The following is a 13,708-nucleotide window of genomic DNA, read 5'->3' on the forward strand; positions in this document are numbered from 1 at the left end:
GGTTTGATAGAACCCTGATACTTATATTTTCATAAATCACATTAATTTTATCTAAGTATGTGAACAGCCGGGTGACTCCACTGGAATAATACAGCTGTCTTTCAACCCAGCTCAATGTTCCTACAAGCCACGGGTATGGAGACACCAAGTGGGCCCAGTACATACCTCTGGGCTTGGCTCACCCGCCAGATCTATGTAGGATGGCCCAGTCAGCTTGCAGGCATCTCTGTCACCAGCGCTCAGAAAACATAGGATGAGTGACACCTTTGAGTCCTGTTTCCCAGCTTTCCCTGGTGAGTGTCATCTGTTAGGCTGCTAGTTCCAGCCTTAGTGTGTTGATTTTTTTTTTTACTTCACTCAGCGAATACTAACAAGATGTTTATTTATTCCATTTTACTCACTTTGTCCATTACAAGGTCTACAAAGAGTGGAAATAGTAGAAGAGGAGATAACCTTTAAAGCAACAATAAAGAAAAGCATGCGGTCAGAGGAGCCAGATCCATACATCACCCTAGATGCCCACCCCGATCCAACCGGGGTTAGCTGCACTCTTCTTATTCACACGTCTTCCACAGATTCTTTGTGTGCCACCCACCCTCAGGAGACAAAAGCCTACCTCAGCAAGCACCTAGCATGCAATGTGCATTAGCCACGGCAGGGCCTTGCTGTGTGTCCAATTGGGGTCTGGTTGAAACTGGCCCATGACATTTTTCTTTAAGTAGCCAGATACAAGGTAGAAGAGGTAAGAACAGAAACCCAGAAGGCAGGGAAGTTGAGTACCACCAATAATGCTTTATATATCCAATTAGATGTTCAGACTTTTTTTTTTTTTAATAATGAAAAGAACCCTGCCTTTACTCACCAAAACCACAAGTAAAGAAGAGTCCAATCAATACTCTGCCTATATTACACCCATGCCACCCATAAAGAGCTGGCATCATGGTCCTGACCATGAGAGGCCAGGAGGTTACCCCATAGGAGGGTCCAACAGCATTCTCTGTCACAGCCTCAGGAGACCAACAAAGGTAGCCCACGGGAAGTGTGGGTGGCACTGTAGGATGGCTTTGTTAATGCAGTGCCTGCAGCCCTGTGAAGCTGGCAGCAATTGCATACAGCATTCTTCCCCCACGCACTCTGGGTTCCCTGCTCCCCTATGAGTACTGGCTAGCCCTCACTACAACTTGAGCTTGGCCTGAAGCAAGCGAGCCTCCCTGTTAGCCTTAGGACCTTAATGGATGCTGAGGGCTCTTCATCCAAGGGGAGAGTCAGCGCTGGAATGGTATAGGCTGAAGGGCTTGGCTCTTCTCTGGAAAGCACTGGGATTTATCAGGCTTACCCTGCAGCCAGAGAACATCCTGTCACCAGAACCTGTGGTGGATGACAAATGAGGGAGGCTTAGTGCAGCCTCAGCTTGCCTAGGGTGTGGGGGAGAAAGACACCGGCACGAGCTGTAACTGGAAAAGCTGTCAACTTGATGCCGAGGACAGGCCTTTGGAGAAAGCAGTCTGCCATGTCTCATCATGGCCTTCTGGTCTCCAGGACCACAGGACTTAATTCCTATCTTAAGGTTCAGCCCTAGCAGATTGGGATCTGAGCCCAAAGATCCAGCCCAACTTCCCACATGCCTTCCAGAATGTTCTTTTCTCCAATACCTGGGAAGTGGGTGTCTGTACTAGAGCAGCCCTGCCCTGGGATGATGTAATTCACAGTCTTGCACACAGAAGTGTGTGTACCTCAGACACCAGGATGCACACTTATGTGGCAGCTTATGACATAACTCTGACAAGACTGCTTTTTTTTTTTTTGTATTTGTTTTTTTGGTCCTTAAACTTTGCCCTAGAGAATTGATTTTTCTGCCTCTACTGGGATGATTTCCGCCATCACCCATACACAGCAGCTGAACATTTGGAGAGGAGACGGGAACAAACAATCTGATTATTAATAAATATCCATCCTTTCCTGGCTCTGTGGTACATGTAAGGGTTTGAAGGCTGGTGCTCACTCTTATCCAGAGTGTGCATGAATGTCCTCTATCCAGAGGAATTGGTGAAGCTCACGCCATGTTGGCCACAGGCACACAGTAGGGGCTCATGTGTGTTTCTGTGTCTAAATGACCAGCTCCTGGTTCCCAGCCCACCTCTAGCAATTAGGAGGACATGAACAGGAAGGAGCAGAGTGCAGTTTGTCAGTATTAGTGGTCTGAGGCCAACAGGGTCAGGCTGAAGAAAGACTCTATACCTGTCTATACAGGTACTCTATACCTGTGTCTATATCTCATGCCTGGCTGCATATCCTGAGCTGAGCCCCTGTACCCTAAGCCCAGTCCTGCATCTTAAGCCTGGTCCCATACTAAACCTGACCCAACATCGAAGAAAATAAAGATAGAAAAATGATAATAACAAAAACATCAAAGTCTAGCGTAGAAATGGCTGGGCTTTCGGAGAATGGCCTTGGGTGGCTTCCCAAGTAAAGGAGAATGGCCTCCTTTACTTTGTGGCTTCACTGTGACTTTAGGTGCTTGGTTCTTCTGCTTGTGACTACCTATCACTATTGCTGATCCACTGGGGTGACACAGCCCAGTAAGGTCTCAGCCTGTTATCTGGTGGGAACCTTCTCCTTCCATGTGAGTCTCCCTGACACTTAAGTCCTTGGCCTGTGAAGAGACAGCAATTCCAAGGGGTCTTGTTTTTATAATCTAGCATGAAGGGACAGACCATAAAGGAATGTCTGAGGCCAACTTGGATAAGAAGAGCCATGTGGAACATAGCTCCCCACAGTGGTCATGTTTGCTGGACCAATTGAGTACTCCATCACAGGGGAAATATCCAGTAACTGATATATCCTAGTGTTTAATTTTGAGTCATGGAGTGCACTTATTGCCAACCTAGAGTTGAAACCATTTTTGTTCTTTCTTTTTTGTTCTTTGGTCTTGTAAACAAAAAAAAATTATTTATTTATGTGTACGGGTTTTTTTTCTCAGCATGTGTGTTTATGTGCCACGTGTGTGCAGTGCCCATGGAGACCAGAAGAGGGCGTCAGATTCACAGAACTGGAGTTTACAGATGGTTGCGAGCTGCCATGTGGGCACTGGGGATTGAACTGGAAGCAGTGTCTCTCAATCCCTTTCTTTAGTCTTTATGCTCAAACGATGCACTTTGTCCCCAGGCTCCACTGCACCAACGTTGTGACTGAATACCCAGTGGCCCCCTTACTCATCCCTGCCGTGTGTTTCAGCTCATTTGTCTTGCCAGCTGGCCAATTAGCAAGCACTTCCCCACTGAGGGTCAGGGTGACTGATAACTGCAATTACCTTCCCTGTAGCTTTAATGAGCCAAGGTCAATTGCAAAGGGCTGAAGTGCGAGGCTCCCACAGCCTGTGCAGAGAGGACCAGCATAGGACTTGACTCTAGGTCGCTGGACACATGCTTCTTTGGCCTCAACCCTGGCCCAGACCCATTCTTCTGAAGCCTGAGAGGAGTTTCACAGCCTGTGTACTAAGTGGCTGGGATCTTGGAAAAGTATCCAGCATTCTGGGCTTCTCAGGTCCTTTACTGGAGAAATTCTGAGGCAGGACCCTCTGTAACATGACACCATCTAAAAAGGGAGGTAGGACTAGTAGGTGTGGAGAAAACAGAAATCTAAGTTATAACCCAGGCCTTTATGGCTTCAGTGACATGACGGGATAGTCCTGCCTCCTGGTCTGCATCCTGGGAGAAGGATTGGGTCACATCTCCTGCTGTGGAAGCAGTCATTTCTAGAAATACCTCACTCCCCTGGGGCTTACAGTCTGGGCGAAGGGAATGTCAAAATAGGCAAATGAGACCTTTGCAGGTCTGAATGAATTCCTAGATCCAGTGTGAAAGGTGGACAAACCATTGCTACGTTCAGGAAGATGCCTGTGACTGGCTCCTGTGACAATGCCGACCTCTATTTAGGCTCTCTTGCTTTAGGTCAGTTTGGTCTTGGCTAGTTGTAGGTTGAGCCCCCCCCACCCCCCCCCACTGCGATCAGAATTGCCACTTATGTCCAAACACATTTTCTCTTTTTTTAAAAAAATCTATTTTATACATCATATACACACAAGGTATCACTAAATTGTAACCCCAAGTCACGAAGTGAATGCCAGATCACAAGCACTGAAGTAAACCATTACTGACGTGTACACATGCTTGACTCCTTCACCCCAGCACCATCTCACTGTGGATCTGCACTTCTCAATGGTGTTTCTAAAAGGGATGAATGTCCAAGTCCTTGAGAAGTCAGATCTAAGTTCAGTGATCACTGTCTGTAAGGAAGACAACTGCTACAGTAAGAGACTGAGGATACTGAAATCCATGGATATGTACAATTAGCATGCGGGTCAAGAATACACTAGACTCATGGCACGTCTGCAGAGTAAATGATAAGCTGTCTGCCCGGGTCTGAGAGAAGTCCTCTCCTACTGCCTTTATCCCAGAACAGCATTGTGGGATTCCTCTATTTTAAGAAGAGACAGAACCATGCAGAACAAGGACAATCACAGATAGTACATGAAAGGCCATGTGCCCTGTGGGATGTGGAATGCTGCCCACCTCTGTATGTCCAACTGGATCTTGGTTAGCAAGATCCCTGAAGCACTGACTTGGAAACTTACAGAATCTTCTCCGTCAACATGGCTTCTGCCTGGCCTGTTGCATTTGCCAGGAGACTTGCTAGTTTTCCAGCTTCCTGTGGCCACCAGACCATACTAGGACCAGATAAATCAGCTAAGAAAGGCAGTCCGAGGTAAGAGTGTAACAACAATTGACAGGGCTGTCTTGAGGCAGGAGGAGTAACTGCATTTCCCTGAGCCATGATCACAGCATGTGCTTCCAAAGCAGGGAACCGGACTCTGCCTCAGGCTGGAAGAGCCCCCATTCCCACTTGAAAAAGTAACACAGGCATGTGTTGTTTGTTTCTGTCTCATGTCAGAAAGATGTCCACTGCTAGGGAGGCCAAGGGACAGCCTGAACAAGTTCTGAGTCATAGATATTTATGTTAGTGAAACTGGACAGTCATAATGTACCACAAGGCAGCATAGACTCTCCATCCTTGGTCACCAGGAAAAGTCATGTCCCTGCCATGAAGCTATGTGTGCCAGCAAACAGGCCTTGAATAGCTCTGGTGACTGACTGAAGACAGCTCATACCTCTTCCTACCCCCTCATCTTCAACCCGTGAATGGCATTTGTTGATTTTTTTTTTAAAACCAACTCAGACAGCATTTGTTGGGCTGGGAACAGGGTGAAGAAGGCAACAGCTGCTATTAGTCAAACGGCAACAGACTGGCACACACTGACTTTTAGCCATCACTAAAAGGCACATATTCCATCTCAAGTCCAAGGGAGCATGCATACATGTACACATATGTGCTCCAAGCAGGACAGAAAGAGTTCAGTGGTAAACACACCTTTTATTTATATCTAGGACTCACAAAGGGACACTAGAAACTCCCGAGGTTAGGGAGCAGCTGTAGACACACAACCCACAACCCACAACCGTTACAGCGAAAGCACACCCTGCCTCTGCCTGTCATTCTGTCATAGAAGTCAGAAGTACTTTAGAGGATGCAAGCCTTACCAGGATCATGTGGCCAGTAGAGATGTCCATGTTAGATTGGACAGGCTCCTCAGACCAGGATGAAGTGCTGCTCCGAGCTGAAGGACTAGGCATCGGCCCATCACTGAACTGGGATGAGACACTGTTGATACGGGATGTATGTGGTCCCTCAGAGCGATCCTGCGGCCGAACAGCCATACGCTGGCGGCATAGCTCCTGCAAGATAATCAGAGGCACAGTCAAGGGATCAGTAGCCTTCAAGAAAACCTACTCAGTCCTACAGAACTGAAAGCCCATCTTCTCTACCTGACTATTCAGTCTCAGTCAAGTCTACGCTAGAAAGTACTCAAGCTCTTGGCTACCAGATGGACCATAAGGATTCAGCATGTCCATTGGTGTGTTTGAGGCACTGTCCTTAGACCCCTGTGAGATCTACAAGCCACTGAAGCAAGTAGGCTCTAAGAAAAAACATGTCATTTCACACCTATGTACACACATACATGTGTGTACCCATGAGCAGACACAATTCCATCACCATACAGACTTCTAAAGCAGTCTTCTTGTCTTATTCTGGTCAAGAGCAATGCAGCAGTTAGATCAAGTTAGAATCTCTTCTTTCTCATTAGAATACAGGCCATGTGGGAGACCAGGAGTCTACTGCAAGGTGGAGACATCCTCAATTTTCTCCTGTCCCCAACAATCCCACTCTGAACAAATGTGAGGATCATAAGATCTTGGCAGCATGGCACGTCGGTGCTGGCCTTGACCTTTGGCCTCTAGATCCCACCTTCTGACGGACAAGAACTTATTCTGGAAGCTTCTGAGAGTTAAGACACAACGAGCCCCTCTGCGTGTTAGGAAATGGAACCGTGACTTAAGTCACCAAAATGAAATGGCATCAGGAGGGGATTGGAAAATACAGCTGAGCCTGACAGAACAACAGAAAAAAAGAATCGTGCCCTCTCTGCCAGTGTGAACCGAAGGCAGTGGCAGAAGGTCAGAGAACACAAGAAACGTTTTCATATTATCCACGCTGGGCTGCTGTTATCCCTGGCATCAGACATCTCCACAGAGGCCACCATCAATGCAGAGACTGCCCCACTCCCATCTCACCACCTCTCTACAGTAGACACTCATGCCCTGGCTTCTCCCCCTACCCCACCGGTCCAAAACACAGTTTAACCTAGCCCCCATGCTACAACTGGGGCTGGTGGTCCATATAAGTCTTGAGTCTTGAAGGCAGCTGAGATAATGAGAGTCATTATGGGTACCCTGGGTGTGACAAGAGAGTTAGGCAAACCGCAGAAAACAAGACCTGTGTGAGTGAGTGGGAAGGCCTTTGACACGATGGGCCACAGGACCAGCGCAGCCCGGCCATTCCTTTTTCTCTGTTCACATGGGTTCCTCTATTTTTTTTTTTTTTAATTTATCTGTCAGCTCACTTTCTGACAATCTCAAAAACAAGGCAGAGCAAACCAACAACTAAGCCCCATGCTCTCCAGAAGGGGCTCTTCTCAGGCTGGTGTGCAGCTACTGACCTAAGCACATGGACACTTTGCTCCCTGTCCACTCACGGAAGGGATGCTATGGACTCTGGCAAAGGTCACCGGGAGGAGGGGCTATGCACTACCTCCTGTGGCTTACAAAATTTAGCTCAGGCTGAGATTCAGTGTGCCCCCAGGATAAGCGTAGGGGAGAGACACAGGAAGCCATAGTCACCACATACCTGTCTGTGCCATGAACCAAAGAGGGTGGCCTGAAGAATAGGTGTCCACCAAGGGAGCCTAGTCCTGAATGGAATCTTGGCTGGGACACGTACGCTCTACATGAACTTGGGCAAGCCATTTGAAACCTCCAACCCTGGTTCCTTCCCTTCAAAACGGGAAACAATAGTTGCCACGAAAGTTTAAAATCTCATTTGTATAAAATGCTTAGTATGGTGGGTTCCACAGAGAAAACAGGCCTGACATCAACCAGCAGAGCTGACCAAGCATGGCTGAAATGAATGTTAAAATAATTATCCTGGGCTGGTCGTGTACCCCAGTGGGTAGAGTGCTTGCTTGGCACGCTGAGGATGATGCTGTCTGAAGCCTTGAAGTTAAGTCAAGAGATACATAGGGGCCGTGTCCAGGAGATCCAAGCCCCCACTGGCCTCCACTGGCGTGCAGGAAGGCAGCTGTGGATGCATCTGGCATAGTGAGATGCCCACGGCCATTGCTTGCTTGTCACTTGGAAGAGGATCTCAGATCTGACCTCCCTGAGCTCATAGAACAGTCAGAGCTGGGCACAGACGTAAAGAAACACTGTTAAAAGCACACACTGAGTCTTCACAAGCAGCATGGGGGCCACTACTGAACAGCTCCACCAGGGCAGCCTTGGGTTAAGTTCTGAACAAGGGTTTCCATGCTGAGCTGGCACAGAATGACAGCATCCAAGGGGAAGGAGCTCGGTTCTCTGTCTCTCCCTGATGGTAGCACTGCTTGCTCTAAGACACGGTTTTGAATCTTCACTTAAGCTGTTCTGATCTACCTATCTCTTCATGGCACATATACTCTTAGGAATAAGCCTTCCAGATCCTCGTCCTCTACGGAACACCCATATGGTGTTTACCATATGGCCTCTTTTGCTCAGCAGGGTCAGAGAAGAAATGCCTCCAGGGACTGACTGACCTTAGAAAAATGCTTCTACCCAGCTAGGGAAGGTCACTGTGCTTGCCCTGGCTCAAACAGTGACTTCATGGTCCTCAGTGCACCTTAGACATCTTTGCAGCATGTGTCAAACCAGGATCATTCTCTTGGTTACACACTGCCTACACCTGGCACTACAGCCTAGTCCAGGACAAGGTAACCTGGGTCTGCTGCACCTGGGCCACAGTGGCCTTCCCACCTGCTTCATCCTCCCAGTCCCTCCAGTCTGAGACCTGGAAACTGGTAGCAGGCAGTCTATGAAACAGCAGATTGGGCACACGGAGATAGAAAACCATATCAATGATGTAACAAACACATCCAGGATGAAGCCTGGGCTAAGGACACCCTGTGTGGGTCCTGGGAGTATGAAACAGCAAGCTCAACTTCCAGTGCTTCTCCATGGAGAAGCATAGCTTCATTTGAGATGTTTCCCCTTTCCACTGCCTACTCTTGCCTCACCTGCCTGCTGTGCTATGGTGTGTGTGTGTGTGTGTGTGTGTGTGTGTGTGTGTGTGTGTGTGTGAAGGTGTGAAAGAATCTACTGGTCAGCTGGTAGAGGGGTTCTGGGTATCTCTGTCACTGGTGTTCCTCAGAAGTCCATATAAGACTACGTCCTGCATTGCCTTCTATAGACCACAGTGGACAGCGATCCCTTGCTGTCTTGATACCAGCAGAAGGAAGAAAGGAGATGCTGAATGCATTGTCCTTCAGGTTAACCTGAGTTTATAAATTAACAGCACAAAGGCTATAGCTTGTATTTTCTTTGTACTGTACTTCAACACTTCAGGGTTTTTCTGAGGAAAAAGTTTGTACTTTTCATCTCAATGAAGACAATGTGGCCTGCTACTCCAGCATACGTGTGTGCATGTATGCATATGTGTGTGCATGTGTGTGTGTGCGCACACGTGTCTGTGCACATATGCGTGTGCACATGTCAGAGGTCAATGTCTGTGTCTTCCTTTCTCCCTCTTTTTTTGAAGATAAGGTCTTACTAGATAGCTTTGGCTGGTATGGAGAGCACGCAGGGCTTCACCTGGTTCTGTCTCCCACCTGCTGCTAGAGTTAAAAATCATCAGGACCAACTCTTCCTTATCTTTCTGAAATAGATCTGCTCATCAAAATTAGAGCTGGCTGATTTGGCAAAGCTAACTAGACCACTATCGAGCCCCAGGATCCTCTGGTCCCTGCCTCCTTAGTGCTGGCAGTCCATCCATGCATCACCACACCTGGCTTTGTACAGTCGCCAGGATCCAAACTCAAGGTTCTCAAGCTTATCGGGTACCAACTTTGCCAAGTCTATTGATCTGTAATAAATGGCCCAAGCCTGCTCCGTGCAGATCTAAACTTCTGGCCTAGTTTAGGTGTGAAAACTCCTGTGTTCCCTTCCAGAACTAGAAAGCTGTAACACACTCAGTCTCTGTGTGCTGCCGTGTCCTTCATTCAAAGAGTACTGTCCACGCCTGAGAGGGTGAGCACACAGAGTGACCCACGACGGCAGGGCTTCCTCATCTGCAGGTAAGGATGAAAGCCTGAGTGATCACAAACATTCACATAGTAGGGATTTGAAGTCACAGCCTTTGAAGCCATCCTGTGGGCACTGCAGGTGACTAGTGTGCTCCCTTCATTTATATCACCTGCACTCGTCACGAGGTTGTGGGGGTAGTGGTAGGGGCTGTGCCATGCGCACCTGAGGTGTCTGTGGGCAACTGACAAGCATGGCATGGGTTATATGCATGTCTTACAGGTGATGCTCTGAGAAGCGGGTCCTGACTGGACTGTGAAAGAGAACACAGCCTTCTAAGCAGAAGGTGATTGGCGATGCTCTAGCTAAGCCACATGAACATACTTGGAGAAAGCCTGGAGAATATCTGACTGTGTCTGGGAATTCTCCTCATCAATAACCTTGGCAGCACATAGTCTCCCGAATAGAGATTCCTAAGTTATTCTCTAAATGTCCTAAAGAAAAATTCAGCTGCACAGGCTTGTCCAAACCATCGTGTCTCACTCTTTGCCAATTCCGGCACTTCACCCAGGGTCACAAATTCTTCTGTGCATATAGAAATAGGTAAATACATCTTCCCTTGGATGAACCGTGGACTGACATTGGCTCCACTTAATTTAATAGAAAAAAAAGACTCCCTAATATATGCAAATTCTGGATGAAGTCTCGTTATTTCCAAAGACGCCCTCTGTGAACAGGGATGAGCCCAGGGCTGTCAGTGCGGCCTGGAGTTTACAACCGTCTTCCTAACAGCTCCTGACTCAGCATCCAACAGGTGGCCGATTGCTCAGGAGTGAGGGAATCCCATTTAACAAGGATACTGTCAGCCTTAGATGCTGCTGTAGGGTCAAGGGCAGCTCCCAGAATTCCTTCAGGTGTCCTACCCACACTGAGACCAGGAACAGTCAGCTTGTGCTGTACCCACCGAGACAGCTGGAGCTCACCAAGAGGAGTTTGTCTGCTCTTGTTTGTCTGTCATCTGTATTTCATCCAAATCCTTATTCTTCAACAACAAGGAAAAGCCCAAGTATGTAAACTAAAATATATTCCCAGGGAGCGAAGGGGAATGCTGTGTCATACAATGTTTTCAGGATGTATACCTCTGGAACGGGCTCTGTGTCTTTCTAAAGCAAGGTCCAGGTCTGTCTGGAGCAGGTCCTATGTCTCTGCAGCAGGACCTATGACTGGAACAGGCTGTTTTTTTTTTGTTTTGTTTTGTTTTTTTTTTTTTCTGTGTCTTTCTGACGAGGTCTGTTGGTTCAGGACACTTGGGCTCCAGATTTTTGGCTGTTGTGTCCTCTCATGTGTGGAGAAGATTGTCAAGGAAGTTAGGTATAAGATGTGTCCTAACAAGAATGGTAGGTACATTGACAGCCATGGAAGAAGGATGCAGCTTTGCAGCCAGTCCCCAAGGAATTGTCAGTGAGGTGACTTGCCTCTGCTCTTGGGAAGCAAGAATCTCAGAGACATCAGTGAGATGAGAAAAAAAAACCCACAGAGGGTGTGAAATCTGTTATCAGAGAGAGAGACAGGGGAAGGGTAGAGCCGAGATCTGGATACATAGTGTGGCATGGTGTCTTAGGATGTGACTCTGGAGCCACCTGCCCAACCGTGAGTCCCAGCTCTGCTGTTTACATCTGGGCACAATGGACGAGTTCTCTAAGCCTCTGTGGCTCAATTTCATGATCTGTAAAGTTGGACAATAACAAGAGTCCTCTGGTAGGATACTGGGAAGAATCTAAGTTAATGCTTGTGAGTCACAGAACACAGCTTGGTGGCTACTAAGCATTCAGCCAGGACACCTGTGTCTTGCCAGACACAGAAATGTCTGAGCCCCATGTGCACAGGGAAGGCAGCACCAGCAGCTGAGGAAATCCAATGTCTGGAGGCCCTTATCCAAGGACACTGCACTCTCATGAAGCCAAAGAGCCACAGGGCTGTCCCCACTGGGACAAGGCAGCACCCCCACATCACAGCCAATCTTTCTATTTACCAAGGACAATGGCCACCCCAATTCACCCCAATCCCCCAGTTAGCATAGAAAGACAGAGAAGGTTTCAGCTCTACAGGAAGGGAGAGGAGGTTCTAACCCTGGAGTATGGTTGAAGCCTCTCCCCAGTTAGTAAGTCAAGGGTCCCAGCATATAGGCTGCTGACAGAGATAATATTCCTTTTCCACAGAGCTGGCTTATGCTAAAATAGTAACCAAGTATGCTTAAGGCCAAAGTCTGTATGACTTTCAAGTGTGGCTTTACTCTTTTCCCAGATAATTTTCTAGGAATCTCAAAAAAAAAAAAAAATGCTGTTTAAAGTAAAAGGAAAAAAAAAAAAAAAAGGTCTTAACTTCTCTGTAACCTGCGCCCTAGCATTTTACCATTTCAGAGCTTCCCACCCAAAGCACAAGAACCACCTGTGATCTCACTTAGATTTCCTATCAACCCTCTGAGATGGAACTCCAGAGGTCAGAGAGATGCACACAGCTGCTGTAGGCACTTAGCTCCTGTCTTTAAGAAGCCTGTGCCCGTGCTCTCAGATGGTCCTGCTGTTTTTCCGGATGCCTTTCCTTAGTCCTCATGCTGAATTTTGTGTTTAAAATTTCCTTAGACATGAGGGGTTGGAGATATGGCTCAGTGGTTAAAAGGTCCTGCTACTCTTGCAGAAAACCTGGGTCTGGTTCCCAGCATCCAGGTGGAGGGGTCATCACCATCTGTAACTCCCATTCTAAAGGATCTGACACCCTCTCCTGACCTCTGGGGACACCAGGCTTGCAGGTGGTCAACACACATAATTGCAGGAAAACATTTGTACACATTAAAAAAAACTTAGAATTTTTTTAAAGAAGAAGTTATTTAATAAGCTCTATTTCTGCTTCGTTCTGCTCACTCTGAAATTATTTTCTACAGGAAAGCCAAGTATCTGCTTTTACATGAGTCAAGGTTCCTAAAAGAGTAAGGGAAGACTCCTCAAGCTGCTGTAGGTGACAGCGTGGAGCTGTGGTTCCATCCCTGACACTGTTGATATACCGCCTAGCTTTTAATGTGGTATGACTTAACCATAGCTGTGTGTGAGCCACAGTATTTTAATATATCCACATGGCATATGACTTGCTGAGAAAGGTAAGACACATAGGGTCTGCAGCCTGAGGCCAGTCTCTTTCCTTAAATAAATGTGAAACACTGATCTTTGGGGTATAGTACTGTTTCCATCATATCCAGAGTCCACTGGAGAGGCCAGTGTACAAGCCCAGGGCACTGGGCCCCAAGCACTGTCACCAGCACCCTGTGTGGCCTATGAACAGTCTCTGAGCTCTTGAGGATGTTTCTCTAGAACAGCATTGCAGAGTCCCCACAGCCTGCATCAGTTCTGGCCTGGGAAGCTGATGCCACCCAGAACAGGTCCTTGGGACATAAGGACACAGAGTCAGCTTACAGAGATGCACACCTGCCTTGTGAAGCCATCATTGTCTCCAGCTGTACAGCCATTTGCTTGTGCTCTGTGCTGAGCCCAGGCCCCTGGGAGGCTTCTGCAGGGTCCTCCAAGTATTTTATACTTCTTTATGGCACAATTTGCAAAATAAGTTGAATAGGATTCTGGGGGCAGAAATTCATCCATACACACAATAAGCAAATGCCTCATTTCTCAGCCTCGAGTCTGACGGGGAAAATTACAGAGCGGGAATCACTCCCAGAGAAAGGACCTGTCACTCTTAAATTCCAGCAAAAGACCAGGACTACAAAGGCTGGGGAACGTTCCCGCACCTTTCGAGGAACAGTCAGCACAAAGCTGCGCCTGACGGAGTGTGCACACAAAGGCCGCCTGGGACTTTTAGGGTTATTGGTGGAGCATAATTAGTAGTAACGGGACAAAAGTAAGGAAGAAACACACAAAGGCACGGAGGAAAAATGGTTCATTACGATGTGCTGGGCGAGAGAAAGGCCAATTACT

At 47.6% G+C, this 13,708-nt stretch overlaps 1 protein-coding gene across 1 annotated transcript in view; it reads right to left on the reverse strand.

Annotated features, from left to right (window-relative positions):
* Ptprn2 (protein tyrosine phosphatase receptor type N2) overlaps positions 1-13,708 on the reverse strand; it is a 747,342-nt gene that overhangs the window by 89,271 nt on the left and 644,363 nt on the right. The window contains exon 14 of the mRNA XM_076920936.1: positions 5,598-5,792. Coding sequence (XP_076777051.1) covers positions 5,598-5,792 — 195 coding nt within the window. The remainder of the gene's footprint in view (positions 1-5,597; positions 5,793-13,708) is intronic.

The sequence above is a fragment of the Arvicanthis niloticus genome, chromosome 23 (genome assembly GCF_011762505.2).
Source record: "Arvicanthis niloticus isolate mArvNil1 chromosome 23, mArvNil1.pat.X, whole genome shotgun sequence".
Classification (NCBI taxonomy): domain Eukaryota; kingdom Metazoa; phylum Chordata; class Mammalia; order Rodentia; family Muridae; genus Arvicanthis; species Arvicanthis niloticus.